The sequence below is a fragment of the Chamaea fasciata genome, unplaced genomic scaffold (genome assembly GCF_029207755.1).
Source record: "Chamaea fasciata isolate MVZ Bird 193981 ecotype frontalis unplaced genomic scaffold, bChaFas1.0.hap1 SCAF_4, whole genome shotgun sequence".
In the NCBI taxonomy this organism is placed as follows: domain Eukaryota; kingdom Metazoa; phylum Chordata; class Aves; order Passeriformes; family Sylviidae; genus Chamaea; species Chamaea fasciata.
In genome coordinates, this window is record NW_027094089.1 from 37133412 (window position 1) to 37155403 (window position 21992).

General features: G+C 37.9%; 1 protein-coding gene across 3 annotated transcripts; it reads left to right on the forward strand.

The window, feature by feature from the left end:
* The first annotated feature begins 742 nt into the window (after positions 1-742).
* CARNMT1 (carnosine N-methyltransferase 1) lies at positions 743-21845 on the forward strand. Of its 3 annotated transcripts, none has more exons than XR_010720501.1 (8): positions 743-1078; positions 3569-3764; positions 4697-4860; positions 11176-11316; positions 16502-16680; positions 17685-17794; positions 18710-18813; positions 19072-19159. XR_010720501.1 is itself a non-coding variant. In XM_066181300.1 (8 exons), exons 1-8 carry the CDS (start codon positions 747-749, stop codon positions 19174-19176), a joined length of 1335 nt encoding a protein of 444 aa, XP_066037397.1. In that variant the 5' UTR covers positions 743-746; the 3' UTR covers positions 19177-21845. The 3 variants fall into 3 exon arrangements, 1 of the variants encoding a protein (XP_066037397.1); XM_066181300.1 differs by having other exon boundaries at positions 17685-17798; positions 19072-21845; XR_010720502.1 differs by lacking the exons at positions 18710-18813; positions 19072-19159 and adding an exon at positions 16892-17099 and having other exon boundaries at positions 17685-17763.
* Positions 21846-21992: the final 147 nt, after the last annotated feature.

A 21992-nucleotide genomic window follows, 5' to 3' on the forward strand; every position in this document is an offset into this window, starting at 1 on the left:
CAAACGAGGAAGTCTTGTATCAGCCACTTCTCAAAGCACGGTGGAAAGGTGTATGGTGTGACTTGCTGCATGACATGGTGTCTGCACCTGGTCAAACAAGTTTTGTTAGGTGGAGGAGGATGTGCCCATCATCCAGGCCAAAGTCTGTTGTTGGGGAAAATCCAGTATTTAGTGACTCATGTAGGCTTAGACACCTTGCTTTTCCCTCCCCACAGTCGGTCCTTGCCCGTGCTCCCGGGAAACATCACCCGTCTTGAAGTAGTGCCTCTTTCCAGCACCGTGACCTCGCTGCCCCGGCTGCCTGCCAGCGGGGCTGGATGTATACCTGACCCCAGCCTGGAGTCGGCAGCCGGGCGGAGTCGGGGTTTGATTGCTGAGCCGGTATTTCATGTGCCTGGGTACCCCTGAGGAGCCCTGCGGCTGTGCATCCTTCCCCGGTACGCCTGAGGTGCTTCAGCGCCACTGCCGCCATCGGGCGGCCCCGCCGTGCCGCTTCACACAGCGGGGACGGGCACCACGCCACAGGCAGCAGCCCCTGTGACACCAAAGGGCTCGGGAGCGCGGATGGGGCGCTGCTCCCGGTCCCCCTGACACCGGCTCGGGAGGGCAGGGCCCACCTGCCGGGCGCGAATGCCCGGCCCTGCCCTAAACCCCCCCCCCGCTCCCCCTCCTCTCGCGATACTTCCTGCGCGGGGCTAGCGGTGCGCGTGCGTGCCGGCTGTGCCCGCGGGCGCAGGAGGGCGCGTATGTCGGCCACGTGCGCCGTGTCCCGGAAAGCGCTGCTGCCAAGGCCGCGTCCCCAGGGCGAGAGGGAGCCGCCTGCCAAGGTGATGCGCAGGGGGCTGCGGCGAGGCCGCGAGGAGGAGCGGGATCAGCTGCCGTGGCCGGGAGAGAGCACGAGCGGCATGGGCGCGGAGGCCGAGGCGGAACGGGCGGCGCCGGTGAGCGACGAGCGGCGGAGGCGGCAGCCGCTGGAGCCGAGAGCGCTGACGACGGCATCGGCCAGAGCGGTGGAGGAGGAGGAACGTCTGGAGCGGGAACATTTTCGGAGGATCATCAACGCGTTCCGATATTACGGGTAATTGAGGCCTGCCGCCTGGGCGTGGGGCCCTGCGGGAGGCCCTCGGCTCCCGAGCGGCCTCCGCGGGCCTGGAGCAGTGCGCTCTCCCGGTCCGCGCCCCGTGCGCAGCGCTGTGCTGGCGGTGGCCTGCGGAGCCCCGGGTCGGGAAGGGGCTTCTGCACCGCTTTCTTTTTGGGGTGCGTGCAAAGTCGTCTTGATGTCTGTCAGTTCGAAAGCAAAGAAGACAGCATCAAACCTGGAAAGGGTGTCTTGCGGTCACTTAAGAGATAGAATGTTCTAAGACATTGTAAAGGCCTGTAAAACAATAGTATCTCCTACTGGCAGAGAAATGCAATGTGGGGTTTCGATTGTGGGTGGTAATTCTTGAAAGACGTTTTGCTTTGCAGAAGATATAAGACCTATTGTTAGGGATAATGGATGCCATTTTTAATAACATCTGTTGTGTCAGAACAGAGTTTGCTGGCTTCATAGGAATGAGCCATCAGTGGTGGGCACATACAGTTTCAGGACTGAATCCGTTTAGTAGACGAGGAAGCAACTCACATTGCCAGGTAGTGGAGCCTGGCTGGAAAAGTCCAGTCCTCTTCAGTGTTTTGGTAAACCGATTCCTGTTTCTAGGTTTGGGAAGCAGGTTTGTATTTCAGCTAACGAAGCCCCAGTATGTGGCTCCTTACTACGTGCTGGACCCTTGTTCGTCGATGTAGCAGAAGCGTAATAGGTACACGGTAGTGAGGTTCTTGGTAGGAGTAAGTGATATTTATATAATTTCTTCTGTTTGAGGTTTTTCCATGGAAGTTTTATTTGTCTTCCAGGACAAGTGTTTGAGCAGGAGGTTGGTAAGAATGACTCTCTGATGTCTCTTCCAAGTGGATTCTCTAATTCGGTTTGGACATATCAAAGACCTAGTTAGTAGCCCAGTTACCATTTCCTACTAATGCATTTCCAACCTGTATTTATTTATATTAGCGGTATAATTGTACCCGTAGGCCTTGGAAACTGGGAATATCTTTCTCAGTCTTGTGCTGAACTGTCGCTTTGGGTTGCTTTTGAATGCTTGTTACAGTAAAAACATAAGAAAAGGATGCGACTCAAATTTCCAGTACAGAAATTCAATGAAATGACCTCTGTCTCAAAGAAATAATTAGAAATTTAGGTGAAATTACATATTATGGTACTTAATAAATGGAATTTTTCTTTGCTCATACAGATATTCCAGTTAACTTGGAAACATCTATATGAATAAGACAGTAATACACTCTCAGATGAGTCCAGATCTCTTTCTTGTCTTCTGAACATAAACAGAGATAACTTTGTTGTTTGTAGTTTTTCTGAATTCAGTGAATTATTTTTTCTGCTAGGTCGTTGTAATTTAGCATAAAAGTGTGGAGAACTAGGTTCAAAGGGGTTTTTTTTAATGATAAAACTTTCAGGAAGATGTTACTGAGCTAAGCTGATATGCTTTATGTAGAGCTTCAGTTTATTTTTTCTCTTGTTTCTTGTCCTCGATTGTAATTTTAAACCACTGTAGCTATTGCAGTGAACAAGCCCTTCTCAGTTACACGTGAATAAGATATTACCTGGTCAGATTTCCAGAAAGAGGTTGTAACTGAAGTGCCAGCAATTGCAGCTGTCTCTCATAATGGCTAGTTTTTTCAGCTTTGTGCTACTGTATATTGACACAAGATTTGGGAAACTTCAGTATGACTTGACCAGCTGAAATAATTTGTGGTCACAGGATGAATATCTCTTAGTGAATTCTCTCTCTACAGTCATCATGACTGTGCTTAGCAACTATACTTCTGTCAGTTTAGACAGAAATCAAATCTAGCAGAATCTCAGAAAAGTCACCATTTTAGTGAAACTTTTATCCTGGAGGAATGGAAAAATATTTTTAGCTTTCATCAGTCACATGATCATGTTCCCAGCACTTATGAGGAATATCTTGTGAAAAGAATGTAGCTTAGTATCTTGGTGTGGCTGCCAGAACTCTGGTATGGTCCATCTGAGACTTTTACAGTTCTCTTGAAAACAATGGATTTTGAGGATCCCAGTTCCCACTCCACATCTTGTTATTTCTGTAACCAAACCTTACCACTGAATTCAAATTAATTCAATTTAAATTGGATTTGTGAAACAAACTTGGGAGATGGTTGGTTGTTAAATTGTATAGATCCATGTGTTAAGGTACTGATTACCTGCTCTGGATGAGTGGCTGATGATGAAATGGTAAGGAGGAAGGAAGAGTCCACTGGAATGTGTTAAATAGAGTAATAATGTGGAACTGGAGCTTAAAATTTTTTTTGCCTAAAAAATTCTAAAAAACTTGTTCATTAAAATTCTAGAAAACTTTTTCTGTGGTAAGGAACTACGAAGTCTGGTCACTTTCTGTGTGTGAAAAAGATGAATAATTGTAATTGGAACTGCTCAGAGTGAATTTTTTACATGTGTGTATATTGCTTCTAAATATTTTAAACTTTTGCTTTTTAGAACGAGTATGCATGAACGAGTGAACAGAACAGAGAGGCAGTTTAAGTCTCTCCCAGCTAACCAACAGAATCTTCTTCCTCAATTTCTTCCTCACCTTGACAAGATTCGGAAGTGCATTGATCATAATCAAGAAATACTACAAACCATTGTGAATGACTGTGTTCATATGTTTGAAAATAAGGAATATGGAGAAGATGTATGTTAAAATGGACTTTTTTCTTGCTCCAAAATTAAATTTTATATGCTTTTGGGATTTTCTACATTTGTTTTTAATACCTCAAACCTCCAACTTTCTTTTCTTTTGCCTTCCTTGTTTTATCGTTTCTTGTTTGCTCACACTTTTGTCACTCTTGTCTTTCACATTTTGCAAAGCTGATGCTTAATGAAACTGTTTGTTGTTAGTTCTGTTAGTTACACTTAAGAAAACTAACTGTGAATCTGGCTAATTATTGTTTTCACTCTGGAGTTATAGCTTTACCCTGGTTACATTTTAAAAGGGTTTTTTTTCTGTTAACTATATAGAATGTAAGTGATATTGTCTGTCTTATTGTAGGTTCTTATATGTTACAACATTGTAAGTTGGTTGGAATTCTAGATTGTAAGTCTTTTTAATGTTATTTGTAATCACATTTTACTACTTGACCTACTTCCTATCAAAAAAAAAATGACACCAAGACTTGAAGGAGTGACAGGGATGGAAACAGAAGTCCTCCTTGGATACAGGCAAGATACAGTAATGAGCAGTTCTAATATAAGCTTCTCACTTTTGCCTTATCAGTATCTAAAGGGATGTTTTTTTCAGGGTAAGCAGTTCAGCCTCTGCACTGGCTAAGCCCCAGTCCTTTCCTGAATAAGGACTACCAATTGTGCTTTGCTATGTATTGGTTTTTTGATGTGAAAACTGGACTTTTGAATGCCAAAGAGAGGCCAACAAACTCAGTTTGTATGGGTTATTAAGGTGGATCTAAGCCTGGGTCCCAGGAGTGAAAGAGAAGTGCTTTGTCAGCTGATATTCCCAGCAGTTCTTGTAGCATGGCTTTTTTTCTCTTCATAATTTGCTTTCCTTCCCAAGACTCCAGATACTTGGCATGTTTTCCACTAACTTTTTTTCCTCTCCACTTTATTCAGGGAAGCGGGAAGATTACACCAGCTTCAACGTTTGACATGGATAAATTAAAGTCCACATTGAAACAATTTGTGAGAGACTGGAGTGAAGAGGGAAAGTCTGAGAGGGATTCCTGCTACCAGCCAATTATTAGTGAAATTATAAAGAACTTTCCAAAAGAAAGATGGTAATAGTGTCTTAAAACTTATATTTATGTGGACTTACACTGTTGCACAAATCTGAAACAATTTATGGAGTAATGAAAAGCTTTGTTTCAAACATAGAGAATTTTTTGTGAACTCAGTGGAATTTATTTTTCAATCAAGAAAGTTTTTATTTCTAATACAAGATGTTGGAAAAGAGTATAATCATAAGCTTCACAAATAATACCAGGTAAACCAGTAATAATTTTTATGTTGTTCTGCAGCTGGGTGTAACAGTATCTGTAAACCTCTCAAGTAAGAAACTTCAGAAAGTTAACTTAGTTGTGCTTAGTGAGGTAAAGCTTGCAGGTCAGTGGATTCTCAGATTGTGTCTGCTGCAGGTGAAAGGAAGGACTCTGTGACAGCAGGAAGTAAGTCTTTGGCTCTTCATTATGGAAGGAGGAAGACATAACCTCTACTGCAGTTGCACTTAATTGCACTAAGAATTTACTCTGAAACTAGTAAATTCTAACCTTGTTTTCAGACAGCTCTTCTAAGACAGTTCTTAAAAAAACTTAGTTGCATGTGTGAGGGTAATTTTGTAAGTATTGGCTTGTTAACAGTGCCAAAATAGTCACTGATGTAGGAGTTTTAGGTAATTTAGGTGGGGTAATTTAGGTGGAAGCATACTGGTAAAGTCGCAGAAAGTCATAGTGCTATAAAAATTCCATGTTTATTGGTTGTCTCAATTAACCAACCCAGGCATCCTAAAGTACATTTTAGTTTAAACTTAGTAGTCTTGCAGTGGGAAAATTTGAGAATTTTTATTCATACAGGTAACAGGCCACGACTTAGGTTTGATGTAGTAGGGTATTATTAGGGTGTTTTTTCTCTCGCTGTAATTGTTAATAATGCCCTTGTGCGAGTTTGAAAAGTCTTTTCCACTAGTCATCGTTCAGTTTCATTAGTGAAGGCCGTTTGTGGTGGGAGAACATGGAATGTAGACGGTTTCTATTTTGCCTTGAACTGATTTACCTAAAGATACATACACCTTTAAAAATGTTCTATCTGCGTGTGAACTTTCTCCCAGAGGGTTGCTGAGCACTGGAACAGGCTCTTCAGGGAGTTGATCACAGCACCAAGCCTGTCTGAGTTCTCGAAGTGTTCAGGCAGTATTTTTAGGCACATGGTGTGACTCTTGGAGTGTCCTGCATAGGGCCAGGAGCTGGACTCTCTTACCCTGACAGGTCTGTTCTAGCTCAATGTACTCTGTGATTCAGTGATTTTGGAGTGGAGAAGTTGTTTCAGTTTGAAGGGATTGGCAGGGCCTGAACTGACCACGATGAGTTATTCTGCCTGTTGTTCATAGTGGGAGAGGACTGGCCGTGGACTCTGAAAGAAAACAGCCTGTAGGTCAGCCTCAGAATGCAGCTTGGCCTTGCTTTAGAGTTTCCTTTTGTAGCACAGAGCACTAAAGTCTCCTGAAAGGATGAAATGGAAGCGCTAGAGAAAAACTGCACTGGGTGAAAGTGAAATGAAAACTACTTTACCTAAATGTATTTTGTGTTGAAAATGATAAATATTTTAAATTTGAAACTGTCAGTGCCAGTCATCTTTTACTTTGTTAAAGGAATTGCAGTACTCATCAAGTTTGTAATACTCAGTGGAATGGTACATTCAGTTTCTAGTTAAAATAATTTGTTGACATTATTAATTCCATGCATCAGAATCATGTGAAAATGGAGTTTAAATTTTTGGAACTACTAAAGTATGTTTCACTCTGTGCATACACACCTTGTAGTGTTGCAGTTTGCACAGTTGTTGCGTATGGGTTCAGTTGGTATGTAAACAGCAGGAAAAACAGTGAAGTGTTGTGTATGCTTGCTCTTTGGGAAGTAGAAGTCATACAGGCAATGGTTGAAAGCAGCTGTAAATCAGAATAGTTATTTAGTAGGTCCTACTTAGCATGTGTTATCATGTGTTTTAGCCTAGTCTTCTGATGAGGCTGTCATCTAAAAATAAAATAAATGGCAAAAACAGTTTCTGCCTCTTTCTGCTTAGCACCTTAACACAGAATCTGTTAGCAAAGTCAACAAAGCAGTTTTAAGTAAATTCCATGAGATCAGGTCTTCCTGAAGAGGCGATAGATTTCTTGCATTATTTAGGTTGGAATTTGTGTTTCAGCTTGCAGGAGCTCTGTAATATTTAAATGTCTTGGATTTCTTGGATTAGAATGAACCTCCTTGCTGTAGGAGAAAATAGTAAAATGTAGATATGTTTTTATTTCTTTATCAGTGTATTTATTGAAGCATTTTTATTGGGAAGTATCATAAGGGTTTTTTTGATTCCCCTTGTTTTCAGTCATCTTGGTTTCCTTTCACTTCTAGTGTTGCTCTTCCTGCTTAAGTGTTGCTCTTCCTGCTTATGTGAAATGATGTAAAGATCATCAGCTTATTGTCCAAAAGAAATCAATGAAATAATTAACTTTTTTGTTAATTATCATTCCTTGGCCAAAACCAATATACTTAGGTATTTTTTCCAGTTTTGTCATAAACTAGGCCTCTAGAATGAGCTGTAACTTGAAATTTATCTGTTGTGCTGTGCAGCAGTCAATGTATTTTCCAAGATGCTGACAGAACATCCCAAAAGAAATCACAAGAGCTTAGTTTCCTTTTGATTTGAAAAACAGCTTATTAGTTCTGAGCCCAAGCTTGACCATACTTCTTGAGTGTGCTCAGTCACATTTATAGTGAAGTTGAAATTTCTGCTTTATTTGAATTTTATTTGACTTTATATGAAAAACATCTGTCCTTGCAGGTCTTTGTACTTAGCCTAAACTTCGCTTTAAGCATTGGATTTAAGAGCAAATATTTTGTCAGTGTTACTGCATCACTGAGTGCTTTGCAAGTCTTTAATGAAAGTATATAAAACTTAACTGCCAAATTTGGAGAATTGCACCTCAATTGATTGTGCTGTTTAGCATTTGTCTTTAAAAAAAGTCACTGACAATGTGATTGAAGTGAAATAACAAAATACGGGATACTAAGAATTGGTTTTGTTTATGATCTAAATTTACAGACCTCATCAACACTAGGAAAGGAGTCCCACAGTGTGTTCCTATGCTGGTATTTCCACTGATCAGAAGCCCTCATCTCAGTGTGGAATATGTATTTATTAGTTGAACTGCAGTGCTTAGTTTATGCAAATGAGGTTTGTGTTTGATCAGACACACTCATTTTTCTTTTGTTGAGCATGTTTACCCCTTCAGCACCATTACTTTTTATTACAACACAATAGACATGAAATAAGTCTCCATTTTTATCATGTTTAATTTCCCCTTTTTAAAAATGGTATCTTTAAAAAAAGTTAAAGTCTTCATTAATATCAATAGTCCTCTAAAGCTGAAAATATATCACACTGAAACATGCAGTGTGATAAGGGCGTGACAGATTTGTTTCTGCTATTTCTCCAGTCTTGTTTAAGAGACATCTGCAATTTCAGTAGTTGAACTAAATAGTATGGTGCAGCCCTCTTCTCCACTGCTTGGCCAGCAGCTTTCTCCAAACCTGTCAGATTAATAGACTGATGCTGCTTCCCTTTTGGCCCACAGGTATTCAGTGGGTACTTGTCGGATACTTATTTATGTTCCTAACCCCTGCTGGGATGTGTGTCTAGAAATCCTGTCCTTGTAGGCTGGTTCAAGACTACTTTGCTTGCCAATCACTTTGGGTTATTGTGTTACCTCAATTGTTGGGTTTTTTTTTTTGGTTTTTTTTTGTTTTTTTTTTTGTTTTTTTTAAGTTAAGTTTATAACTGCTGAAATCACATAACCACCAGAGAAAAGCTGGTTTTTCTAGCCTCTTGAAGGATTGTAGCCATTAAAAAAAGCAATTTCTGTGCAATTAAAGATTTTTAGCTATTACAAGGATTCAAAATTCAACATAATGAATTAACAGTTTGTCACAAACTGTTCATTTTCAAGTCTTGAAAAAGGTGTTAGACAATTTTTTTTTTAATTAGGGGTCACGATCAACAGTCACCACTTACTATGCAGTAAGTTTGCCACATACCTAATTTCTCGGACTATAAATTCAAAAATATGCTCTTGGAAGGTTAGTGTCAATGTTAGTGGACTGAGATTTGATGATACTGTATTTCATTAGCTGTGCTCTGTTGCTGAAATGAAGTTGGTGGCCAGGAGCATTCTCCCACAACTGATATGAAGAATAGGGAGAGAAATTAATTTGCTGACAAATTTCCAGACTTTAATCCCTTAATAAAGGTGCAAACAAAAGTGTAGTTAAGTCTGCACTAGAAAAAGAGGATAGAAGGCTATTTACTAAGAGAGAATTGGGAAAATCAGTCTAGAAGTACAAAAACTTTATATGTGAATGAAAAGGTTTAAGACGGCTACGGGCAATTTAAAATCAACTGACTTGACTGTTAAAGGCTTTATCTTGTTTCAGGGTGTGTAAAGGTGCAGGTTTCAAAATGTGAACATACCTGCATAACTATTAGCTACTAAGTGGCTTTAAGAAAAGACCTTTCTTCTAATTAGTGTGTTTGTTGCCATCTTGAAAGTGGTTTATGGCTTTTCATCCCATTTATTATAGAAGTGTCCACATGGGGGTGCTAAAATCTGTGTAGAGCTAGTCTAAATATTTCATAAATAAAGTGAAATTGTAAAGAAATTGAGAAATAGATTAGGTTAGACAATCCATTTGGATTAATGGTGTACCATTTTGAATAGGAAGAGCTGTAAGGTAGAAGCTTTTCTATCTTCTACCAGAAGGCACATTTTCTTTTTCTTTCTTCTGGTTCCCTGTTTTCAGAAATTTCATATTGAGCATGTAGTTTTCTCCTGAAGTTTTTTTGTTTTGTTTTGTTTTGTTTTGTTTTGTTTTGTTTTTTTTCAGTAGAACTTTGTGCTAGCTTTCTTCTGGTTTCCCTTGTAGAAGAGAGGTAATAAGAACCGTTGTTTCACAGGAGTGCTCTTAAGTAATAAGGAAGTCTTGATTTCCAGCTTCTTGTTAAGTCAGAAAAAGAGGCTGGATGTATAATGGAATGGAAATGAATGATTTTCCATTTCAGAGACTTCACTAACTAGATGATCAAATCAAAACTCAAAAGGCACTGTTAAAACTGCTTTGTTAAATTGTGTGGCCTTTAGAAAAGAATAGTTCCTTTTGGTTCTGGGTAACAGTATTCAGAAATGTACAGCTTTTGGGATTTAACTCCTTTAATCATCTTCATGCTTGTGCAGCATCCTTACTCTTTTGAACCGTTTTTGGCATTCTGAATTTTTAAGTAGTCAAAGGTTTTGTGTTTTGGTGACTCATTTGCTTTGGGACTGCTGATCATGGCCTCCTTCTGTTGATGTATTTTTTGCCTCTGAAGGTGATACACCAAACAGTGGGGAGGTGTGTGAATATTCATACTCTGGTGTATGAAATTGTGAACTCTTGAAGTTTATAACTGGAAACTGAAAAATTATTTCTTTTTAGACTAAGTATCTTCAGTTTGGCATGGGAGTGGTTTCTGTTTTATGAGTAAAGGTTTGATTTCGTTGTGGTGGAAGTGTGATGGTTAGGATATGTGTATGTTGCCTTTTTCTGCCTCAAAGAGGAGCAAATTTTGAGATTCTTAGTTCTATTTGTTAGTTGCTGCACTTGGGAGAGATTTTTTAGGTATTTTAGTGAACACACTGCTGAATGTTTTCTGGTTGTCTTCAGCTTGATGCCTAGTTATGGGTAGATGGTTAGAGAGCTGCAATGTACATTGAGTTAGGAAATGTCACTTAGAATAGTTTGGGGAAACCAGTGAGCAGCATATGAAGAACCCACCATTGCTGGAGCAGTCACTACTTTAAAGTTTTTACATTCTGAGTTCTTCATCAGATTTTGGAGATTTTATGTTTTCGTTTCTTGTCTCAAAATGCTTGGAGTTTTGTTTATTTTTCTCTTGCAAGGTAACAAAAGAGATGTCTAGAATGCTTTCTGATTATCAATGGGGCTTAAAGAAAAATACATTGTGCTATGTGATAATACTCTTCAATTAACTTGAAATTTTTGGCTGGATAACTCTAGAACTTTTAAGGAAAACAGATTGTGTATAGCAGTTATGCTCTGTATTCTGAATTAGGGTTGTATATGTTCTTTTGAGTAATTTCCGTGAATTATTTTGACTGTACAATTAACCAATCTGATGAGAACAGGCTCAGTTTCCATTTAAAAGTGAAGTCATATGGGAGACATAACATAGTATCTAAGTGTATGGTGGGAAAAATGTTTGGCTGGGCCTCTAAGTTGTGTTAAGGGGTATCAGATAAAGACTTAACTATTATTTTTGTTCTGTTGCAGGGATTTCTCCAAAGTTAATATCCTGGTACCTGGTGCTGGGCTAGGTAGATTGGCGTGGGAAATAGCTATGCTCGGTTATGCTTGCCAAGGAAATGAATGGAGCCTCTTTATGCTCTTTTCTTCTAACTTTGTACTCAACAGGTATACAGCTTATGTTTTACTTGCTGAATAAATCTTAGAGAGGCAAAATTATAAATTACAAAAGTCTGAATATTATATATGTCTCACAAGAATAGATTTATAAGTCATAGTACAAGCCACACATACTCACTTTTTAGAGTGCTTTAAGGGAAAAGGTCTTAGGGATAAACAGGGAAGGAAGTATTGTATCTGGGTCATTAAAATTAAAGGAAACACGGCTTTCAAGTTAAGTTTTGAGATTTAAAATCTCTAAATTCTACAACAGACTTTCTGCAAATTTTTGATTAGGTTTAATGATTTATTTCACATTATGTCACCTGTTTCTGTAAAATGGACGCCTATCTTACTGTTACTGAATATGGACTAGTAAATATGACCTAAAAATGGTATTTAGTGGTGGTGATTATTAACAGGATATCTGTTAAAAAAAAAAGTATCACGTTCCATACTAAAATTTTAACATGAAAAACAATCACTGAAGTGTGCTAAGCAAGAGGCTAAGAGTTAATAGTTCCACAATCATGCTCCAAAAATAAATGTAAATGTAGTAAATTTCACGTTACAGGCTTTACTTAAAATTTCTGTATTTGATATTCTGCTACTTGCATTGGAATTACTGTTTTCAAAATGACCTTGTTAAGGTTTTACTTAAAATTTCTGTATTTGATATTCTACTATTTGCATTGGAATTACTGTTTTCAAAACGACCTTGTTAGAGAAGAAAACAGGCAGCACATGCAACTGTTCTTTTAAGAAAGAGAGTGGGAAGGCTACAGGTGGGCAAGTATTGAAAGAAGTCTGGAGTGTGTTATTTTTGAGGGTGGTTAGTGCCAAGTTCACAGAGCAGAATTTGACAGTTCTTCAGTTTGAAATGATACACCTTTGTTGAAAATACCTAAACTCTTGGCCCTTTTTTCTGTATTACCATATTGTTTTGGAGACTGTTTTATAGACTGATTGTCCACAGTGCACTGTGATGCTCTTGCATCTCATACAGCTTACTGTTCAAAAACAAGGGGAAAACACTGCATGATGCCCACTGCATATCTGCATATAGCAGTAGTGCTCCGTGTGATAATAGATGTTTACTGGAACTTAATTTATTCTTTTTTTTTTTCTATTCTCAAGTGACTCATTTGGTGGTGAAATCGTTTATCAATTGTTCTGATTGATGCCTTTTAGCTACTAAAAGGAAGCCATATTCCTGTCATGCTTTGGAACTTCAAAGCAGCATAAAAGCATTCATTTCTCATATTTTGGAGAACTGGTCAGGTGTCAGAGGTTAGTTAGCTTCACCCCTACCCTCTGATGACATGCTTCCTTAAATAAAAAGTCTTCACCCATTTGTGAGATAATTCTAAAGATTCATGCTTTACTAATGGTAGTAATTTTAGCATCTAGTGCTGTTGGGGGTTAAGTTTATTCCTTCTTTCTCTAAAGAATTTTTTCCCCAGAAGTTAACAAAGAGACCAAGTGTTAGATACTTGAGAGTACTTAACCGAAACAAAAGGGTGGACAAAGTTGGAAGGGGGAGATAAGGCAGGTAAAAGACAGAGCTTGAGTCAGTTGCGGGCTCTTCTTTTTCTGGGAGGGAACGGCTGTTGCTGGCTGGAAGAGTTTCACTGTGGCCGAAGGGATCCAGTCCTGGGAAATCTACTATCACCGGTTCAGCCTGAATCCTGAGTTTTCTCTTCCACCCGCGGGAGCTGGGCCGGCCCTGCCTCGCCTTCGGCTTCTTCGGCTCTGCTCCTGTTGCTACAGAGTGACCCTGCACCCCCTGCGCTGCTGGGACATCCTGCCCCTGCCTTCCGAGACACCCTGCCATCCCAGCTACCAGCCCGGGACTTGTCCACTGTTTCAGCTTGGTGCTCTGAGGATCCTGCAGGGGCACCAAGACCAAACTGCCCTGGGTTCTGTGAAACAAACCCCTCAAAGTTCTTGGTACTGTTTTCTTTTGTTATTAGTGCTATAGTTGTTTGGGGGTTTTTTTGTTTGCTTTGTAATACATACTAGTAAAGAACTGCTATTCCTGTTCCCAAATCTTTGCCTAAGAGCCTCTGATTGTAAATTTATAATTAGAAAAAAAAAAGAGGTGGTTTACATTCTCCATTCCAAAGGAAACTCCAGCTTTTACCTGGCAAATACTTGTCTTCCCAAACCAAGGCAGATTTTGGCGCCCAGTGTGGGGCTCGAACCCAGGACCCTGGGATTAAGAGTCTTACGCTTTCACTGTGGTAAGAGGAGCAGTGCCGAAGAAGCCGAAGGCGAGGCAGGGCTGGCCCTGCCCCCGCGGGTGGTGGAGAAGGCTCAGGATTCAGGCTGAACCGGTGATAGTAGATTTCTTAGGACTGGATCTCTTTGGCCACAGTGAAACTCCTCTAGCCAGCAACAGTCCAGCCATTCTCTCTCCCTGAACGCTGAAAAAAGAACAGCCCAGGGAAAAAAGAACAGCCCCCAGCTGCCTCAAGCTCTGTCTTTTACCTGCGTCTATCTCTTCTTTAAACTTTGTCCACCTTTTTGTTTCGGTTAAGTACTCTCAAGTATCTGACACTTGGTCTCTTTGGTAACTTAAGGGGAAAAGATTCTTTGGAGAAAGAAGGAACAAACTTAACCCCCAGCAAATGCTCATGTAGTTTTTCCTGTTTATGTAGGATATTTAGCCAAAAGGTGTAGATGCATTAAACTTGCTAACAGTATGAGATTCTGGACAGCAAATTTGAGTGTTGTGCAACTGCTGTTGTCTTCATCTTTGCTGGACAAGTTGTTAGGAAGAGAATACTGCTAGCATGACGGAGCAGCAGTCAAGTAGTTAAAGTCCAAGCATTCCTTTCTGCCAGATGTAATTGTGGGCTTGATGTCTCTGTTATGAAGGTTTTAGGGAGTTGAAGATTCTTTCAGTTTAGTCTTAAGTGACTGTTCTCGGTTAGCCTTCTGAAATGCACGTTTGCTTTTCTGAAACTGGAAGAAACAGCAATGATCAATATAAGCTGAAGATTATACCTCAAGAAGATGGTCATAAAAAAGAATTTGGCAATAAGTTTTTAACTATAGTCTCAATTTAATTTATACTTGTTTTTAGTTGATATAAGCATGAGGATTTTGCTCATATATGCTTACTGTTTTACAGCTTACAGCTTTACCTTGTTTCTCTGATGGTGGTTTATATTTAGGAAGATGAAGTACTGTTTTGAATGTCAAGCATTGCTACATTAGACTCCTAGATGTGGTACACTGGCTTAATGTTTCTGTGTGCAAAGTAGTATTTGCTGATTTTCACGCATTTTAAAAAAACTTCTCATATCTCTGAAATCATGAACTTCTGTTACAGTGGATAAAGTTGCATGGTATGGTGTGTAGAGTGTGTGTCACAGTGTAACTGTGGCCATTGTAAATATATGAAATTATTTAGAGATTGGTACTCTGTTGAGGAAACTAATTTGAGAATAAAGTGACCCTAGACTAGTTAAACTGCAGTGGCTCCAAGGTTGCTTCAGTGCTTGTATGGGAAATTCTGCTTTCTTTTGTATGCGTAAGGTTCTTACATGGTTTGTTTTTCTTCTTTACTTTATGGAAAGAATATAATTTTAGATAAATCTTGACACTTGGAGAAGACTGCTAGTTGTGTTTGTTGCATGTCCATGAATCCCTTAGGATGAAAACAGTTATATTTTTACCTGTATACCAGCGGTGAGAAGTGAGATTTGACCTACCCATTTTTTCCAGAACTGTCTTTCCAGCTGAATGCTGAACCATGAATAGCCCACCCCTATGGAAAGTAATGAAGTGTGTCACACTTATGTATGTTAGATTTTTATAATGGAATGCATATAATTTTTATAATGGAATGCATATTACACATCTTTTGTTATAAGAATGGAATTGCCAAGGACTGGAGTACTTGGTTTTGAAATAAAAATTGTTGAAACTGGAAATGGAGGTTTTCAGGCTTGAGTATGAAAAGAGATTGCTATTTTCTATTAAATTTGAACTAGTTCAAAGTCTATGTGAACACGAACACCCTTCTAATCTCTTTTTTTAATTGCTTTTGTAGTGGTTAGGGGTTTTTTTTGTTGTTTGGTCTTGGATTCACTTTTTTTAACCAACTGCATATATCTGATATTTATTTATATATGAAGAACGTAGTTGAACGCTGTATAATTGATGAACTTGCTGCTCAAGTTTTAGTTTTTAACTGATAAAATGAAATAGAGCTATGACATGGAGAAGGTAACAAATATTATTTCAAACACTTTATCACAAATATATTCTAATCACCAGCCAAAAGAGTGCACTTTGTATATGACCCAATAGATTGCTTGCAGTTTATGAAATGCTTGTTGATATGTATTTTGTGGGACAGATATGTTCTCTGCTGTCTTTGAAAGAAAACGGTTTTTCATTTTTTTAGTTACAAACTAATTTTACAGGATGGTGGGAAAAGCTTCCTGTTATACTTAAATGCTGTGTTTTATCACTTTTTAAAATGAGTTTAGTTAGTCATGTCAATCCAGAAACTGCTTTACAGCATCTTTACTTAGCACGATTGCAAATCTTGTGCAGAGGTGTTACAAACTTCAAATCACTACGAACTTAAATTTAATATAATTATGGTTTGCAAAATGGTGCTTGTTTATATTTTTGATTCTTAAAGCATCTTCTCAGCGTCTGAAAAATGCTTTTGTTTAGCTGTGCTTCAAAACTTCCTATGATTATGGTTCAGAAAAGTCTGGAACGATAAAGATTTCTAAAAAAAATCATGGAAGTAATGTTACTAGGTTTTGTTTGTTTATTGTTTTTATGGTTTTTGCTGCTGTTTTTTTAATGGAAAGAGAGATGATCCAGCAAATCTCATCTTTATGGAATTAGCAAATCATAAGTTTAATTAATCTTACAAAATAAATGTATGTGTTTTCTTCTCAGCAGAGAAATAAGTTGGAGAAAATTGTAAGAAGTCATAAAAGAAAATTCTAAAACTAAAAATGGCAGTTACATTGTAGTAGTGGTTTTGTGTCGAAATAAAGTTGGTTTTTTGATCAGTTTGTTACTATGGGCGGTCCAAAGTGTTGTGAACTAGAATAAGTCTTTGGCAAATGTGGAGCTGTTACAAGAACTTCAACTTGTATATTTCTAGATTATAGGTAAGCAATTAGTTGAAACAAATTTTGCTGGTTTTTGTATTTTCCAGATGCTCTCAAATTAATTCATGTAAGCTTTATCCCTGGATTCATCAATTTAGCAATAACAGAAGATCTGCTGATCAGATACGACCAATTTATTTCCCAGATGTTGATCCTCACAGTCTTCCTTCTGGTTCAAACTTCTCTATGACAGCAGGGGATTTTCAGGAGATATATTCTGAGTGCAGTGAGTAAATGCAAACTACTAGGCTATCCATGTAACTTCACATCCTTTCAGAGTATCTGGGACAGATTATAAAGAGAATGGAAGTGTATCTGCCAGTATTAAGTATAAAGAACTAGCTGTAGCAAGATTCTCTTGCTCAGAATATTTCTCCAGCTGTATCAATAGGTCTGTTTCTTACTCCAAATCAGCTTTTCTTTTCTTCCATTTATAGAATATGTGGACGCCTCCTTGTCTAACAGATCGTACAGGAACCTTCCCCACAGCTGCTTAATCTTCTGAAGATTCTATCTTTAACAGTAGAACATCCAAGACTGGCATAAAAAACACTTCTAATGTTATTTATTTACAGAACTTAAAACTTTTGCTATTTCAAGAATACCTGTTTAGAGAAAAAAACAGGGAGACTCATGCTTTAAAAGGTAGATTTCAAAAATTCCTGCTTGTTGAATTGACTAGTTAAAAACAGCTGGGGACATATTCAAACACTGACTAAAATGTTTTAAAGCTAAGTGACTTGTGAAAGTACACTTCAGTGTGGAGACTTGTATTGTTCTAGATACTAACTAGCGAGGCCTAAAATGACTGGGGATTTTTGCAGTTGTATTTTTAAGTTTTCATAATGAAATCCATAGGACAGGTGAGTAATAGCGCACTAGGGCTTTCATTTACATAAAATATATTACAATACTTACATTTTATGGTATATAGCATATATAATTTTATATACTGTGTGAACAGTTTTGTTAAGTGAATTAGTATATGTAATATTGTAGTGTGTATATGTGTACATATAGACACATGAATACAAGTCAAATGAACCCAAAGTTAACAGTTTTTAATGTAAATTTAAATACTTTATTTACTTGCAAACAAAATTCTGAGCCTTCAGCTGTTAGTTGAAGGTGATTCTGATGATATCAACAAATACCAGGGTTAATTGACGAACTTTTATAGGGTTAAAAGCATTGAAATTAATCTCTCTATACTTTGCTCTTTTCGTGCAGATACGTGGGACTGTGTAGCAACTTGCTTTTTCATAGATACAGCACATAATGTTATTGATTATATTGATACTATATGGAAAATACTAAAGCCTGGAGGAATATGGATAAATGTAGGCAAGTGTGACCAGTTGCTCTTTTTGACTTATTTTTGATAGTATACTTGAAAAGTGTGTGTGAATAATTGTCTCTATGCAGTAAACTATACGGCTAGAAAAACAGAGGGCTTGGAAATTATCTCAGAAGCATTCAAAATATGTTCAAATGTTTACTACTCACAATCAAGTCAACACTGATTTTTAAATAGGCAAGTAAATCTTGCCAGTGGCAGGTTTTGCACTCATACGTCAAACATTTGTTTTTATGACGAATGTAGTATTCTGTGTTGTCTTTTGCTATTTTTCTGAGAAAACAGAACTTTAAAATACATCCTTTTTTTTTTTTTCTTTTTTTTTTCTTTTTTTTCCCCCCCAATGTCTTAAGTGGTACTCTGCTGCGAAGCAGAAGTTTTGAGAATGAGATTTGATTGGAGTCTTCCGTGTTGAAGGAATGTTAGACAAGACACAGACATTAAACATTATGCATAGTAAAAATTGATCAGTCACTGGTCAATCTGCTAGGCAGACTTTTATATTCTGAGCTATAGACACAGCAGCGATGCTTCACTGAAGAAATTTTAAGATACAGAAAACAAAATCTGGTAGGAAATGTTGCAAATTGTTGAATAAAAGCTAAAGAAATTAGTTTTCATTATGCATTGATTCTGAAATTCATTGTAAGAGTCATATTCAAGTAAGAGCAATGTGTTCTTTTGTCATTGTCAGTATTCATAGAATCATAGAATGGTTTGGCTTGGAAGGGATTTTAAATATGATCTAGGTCCAACCATCCCTGGGCAGGGAACCCTCCCTATTTTAGAGTATGTGAATCTGGATATAAGTGTTTGTTGCACTATCAGTATGTACTTTTGATTTTTACACATATTTTGTCTTTTTGATAGCCATTTCTGTTGTATCTTAATACTTTAGGTCCTCTCCTTTACCATTTTGAAAACCTGGGAAATGAACTTTCCATAGAATTAAGTTACGAGGATATAAAAAATGTTATCCTGCAATATGGATTCCACATAGAGGTAAGAAGGTGCTGTAGTTTGCAGTAAGCAGTATTGTTATGAATCAGACAAACTGCTTTGAATAAACCACTGTAAATGTAATTCAATATAATAGCATATATTGATGACTTCTGGGAGTGTTATATATGTTACAAATTATCTGCTTTTCTCATTTCATAAGAAGTGTATAGATGAGCCTCATAATTTAATAACCATAGAGCATTTTCTTGTATAGTTCCTGTACAGAAGCTGTCTTGAAAACTGCTGCTTTGTTTTCAGGTGGAGAAAGAATCTGTACTGTCAACTTACACTGTGAATGAACTCTCCATGATGAAATACTACTATGAATGCGTGTTGTTTGTGGTGAGAAAACCAGAACAGTAGTGATCTGAATAGGTTAATTAGAAAATGATGTTGGCTTGAAAGCTAGAAATGAGAATAAAATCAACTGGTGATGCATGGACAACCTCAAATCAGTGGTGCCTTCTTGTTCCTAAGAGGATATAGATAGTGTCTATTTTCTTAATATCTCTGTTGCTATTCAGACGTATACTATGCCGTGCATATTCGTAATACACTTGCAAAAGATTAAATGTTCACATGCACTGTCTTCGTGCTTTGGAATGCATTAAATATAAAAGCAAAAGTGTTTTCTTGAGAACAAAATTTAATGTTTGCCATAACTAGGCTAATTCTCTGCTAATGCTGCCTCATTTTTCATAGATTGATAATGCTTTTTTTTTCTACTTGATGATATTAGGAATGCATGGAGGTGCTTACTATACTAGCTGTGTCACTTTTAGAGAAGTATTTGTAAATGTATACTTAAATTATGAAATAGTTAGGAACTGGTAAAATTATTCTTGACAAATAAAATAGTCACCAGAACTGTTAGAGCATTTTCTGTGAAACTGAAACAGGATATTTTCTGTGAAGTGAAATAGGATATTATACAAATTCTGATCTTTGGCTGTACCACTGTTAAAGGCTTAATCAAAAACCAGAACCTATAGAAAATTTGAAATACTATGTGAAAGCAGAATACTGAGTGAAGAAAAAGCAGAATATCACAGAGAAGCAGTATGTTAACCTCAGTTCAGGAAAACACTGCTCTTGATTGATCTTAGTGTTGCAGCTGAAATGTATTAGATGCTTTGCCTTCTTGAAATACACTGATTTTGAGTCATCTTCTTACTGTTTAGGCCAGAACTTTTAAAGTTGATGAACATAGCTGAGTTATCCATGCCGTATATAGGTAGTACAACATAAAAATACCTGTCAGAACAGGTCCAGTGCAGTTACATGTAAATATGTTTTATAAACTAATTACTTCCACCTGAGCCAGGATATGCAACCCAAATGGTATACAATTTCCTTGTAACTTCTTGGTTCCTGCTACTAATGTGGGGTTTTTTCCTAACAGATGTGGATTAGGTGAATATTTAAAGACAAGTCAGGATACTATACAAGAGGCTGTCATGTCACATACAATCTCATGTCACTTTGAAGTTAAGTACATGAGAAAAACCTTAATTAACAGTCACTAGTCTGAGATGAGGTGTCGTGTTAGGTATTTTGTGACATGTTGATTACCTTAAGTGCCATCTGGATGCATTTTCAAAAATATGTTGAAAATATAAATCCATTATGATGATGGCTGATTTTTTTTTTTTTTTCAAATTTGGCTATAAAAACACTGGTCAGTAGCTTGTTTGTTTCCAATTATTTTTTTGTCCTGTCTTTCATGGTAATGTCCTAATCACATCTCTGCAATTGATCTGTTACTGGCTTTTCAGTTTTTCTAATCAAGGCCAGATATTTGTGCCTTTATTCCTAAACTGAAAATTTGCAAGGAGGGAAAACAGTCTTTTTAAAAAATATTTTCAACAACACATAAGAGGGCACATGCTTGTGTATGTTTCAGTATTGTGCCCCTTTCTGCTCAGAATCCTGTTTGAAAGCAGAGGCTACTGGTCTACAGAAGTGTTTAAGTTTGGCTTAAACTACTCTTCTTTGAACTCTGCATTTCTAAAAGTGCATGAACTGTCAGAGTTCTACCCTATTCCAAGGAAGATGTGTTTAAAGATGAAACACTGCTGTTCAACAAATAATTTAAAAATAAAAGTCCTTGTGTGGCTAAAATTAAAAAAAAAAAAACAACACCATGCTTTAGTTTCCATATTGTACCATTTAATTTTTGAGAAAATTTGTTATTCTTTGCTTTCAACCTGCTTTTCTTATTTTAGGTAGAATATGATTAGTAATTTACTTGATTTTCAAGCTTCTTGAAATAAGACAGAGATTAGGTGAATGTCAGTTAAGCTGATGCTGAGTAGCATATCCATCTGTAATACTACCCAGTTACTGCCCCTTACACAGTCTGTTTTTCAAAAATAAGCAATGGAACTCTTTATTTATGATTGAGTGTCAATATCCTGTGTTCTGGTGGTTTTTTTCTTTGCCACTCCATGTTGTCACAGGTGCCATTTTTGTATGTTCTCTGGAAATGTTTTTACACATGGTATAATACAGTGATGTGCTTTTATTTCTCATCTAGAAGACCCTGGGGTTTATCCAGAGCTTTCTGCTTTCAAATTGCAACGGTCACATTAAGAGTTGGAAGCAAAATAATCTTGTGTTAGAAGTGTTTCACCTGCAGTCCCATTTATGAGTTTTTAGAATTCTCTGCCACTTGTACTGTAATCCACGGGGATAGTTGTGTCTTTTAGAATTTGATCATTGTTTTATTTAGTTTATATGCAGGGGAAAATGTTCAAGGTGTTTATCAGCTGAGACTGTTTATGTCACTGTTAAACTGTACATGGTAACAGGTGTAAAATAAAATGCTGCATAATCTTCAGTGTAAAGCTCCTTTAAATGGAGTTTGATAAATGTAAAATATCTTGTATTTTTTTTAATGTGTTAATATTCTGAAATTGTTTGCAAAGATGGTAAGAATGGGAAGTTTCATGTCTCTGTGTGCACTTCCCACAGTTTTCGATGTGTGTAATGGACTGGATTTTTTGGATATTAAAACTTGCTGTAAAGCTTGATGTCTCGCGTGTTTGGCTCCTCCAGTTCGTGGCCGGGCGGGGGTTTCCCTGCTGGGGTGCTTCCTGTACGCTCCTCCCGTCAGGCACTGCGGCGGGAGGCCCCGGCGCCGAGCGTGATGCTCGTGCGCGGTACACCGCGCGCGCCGC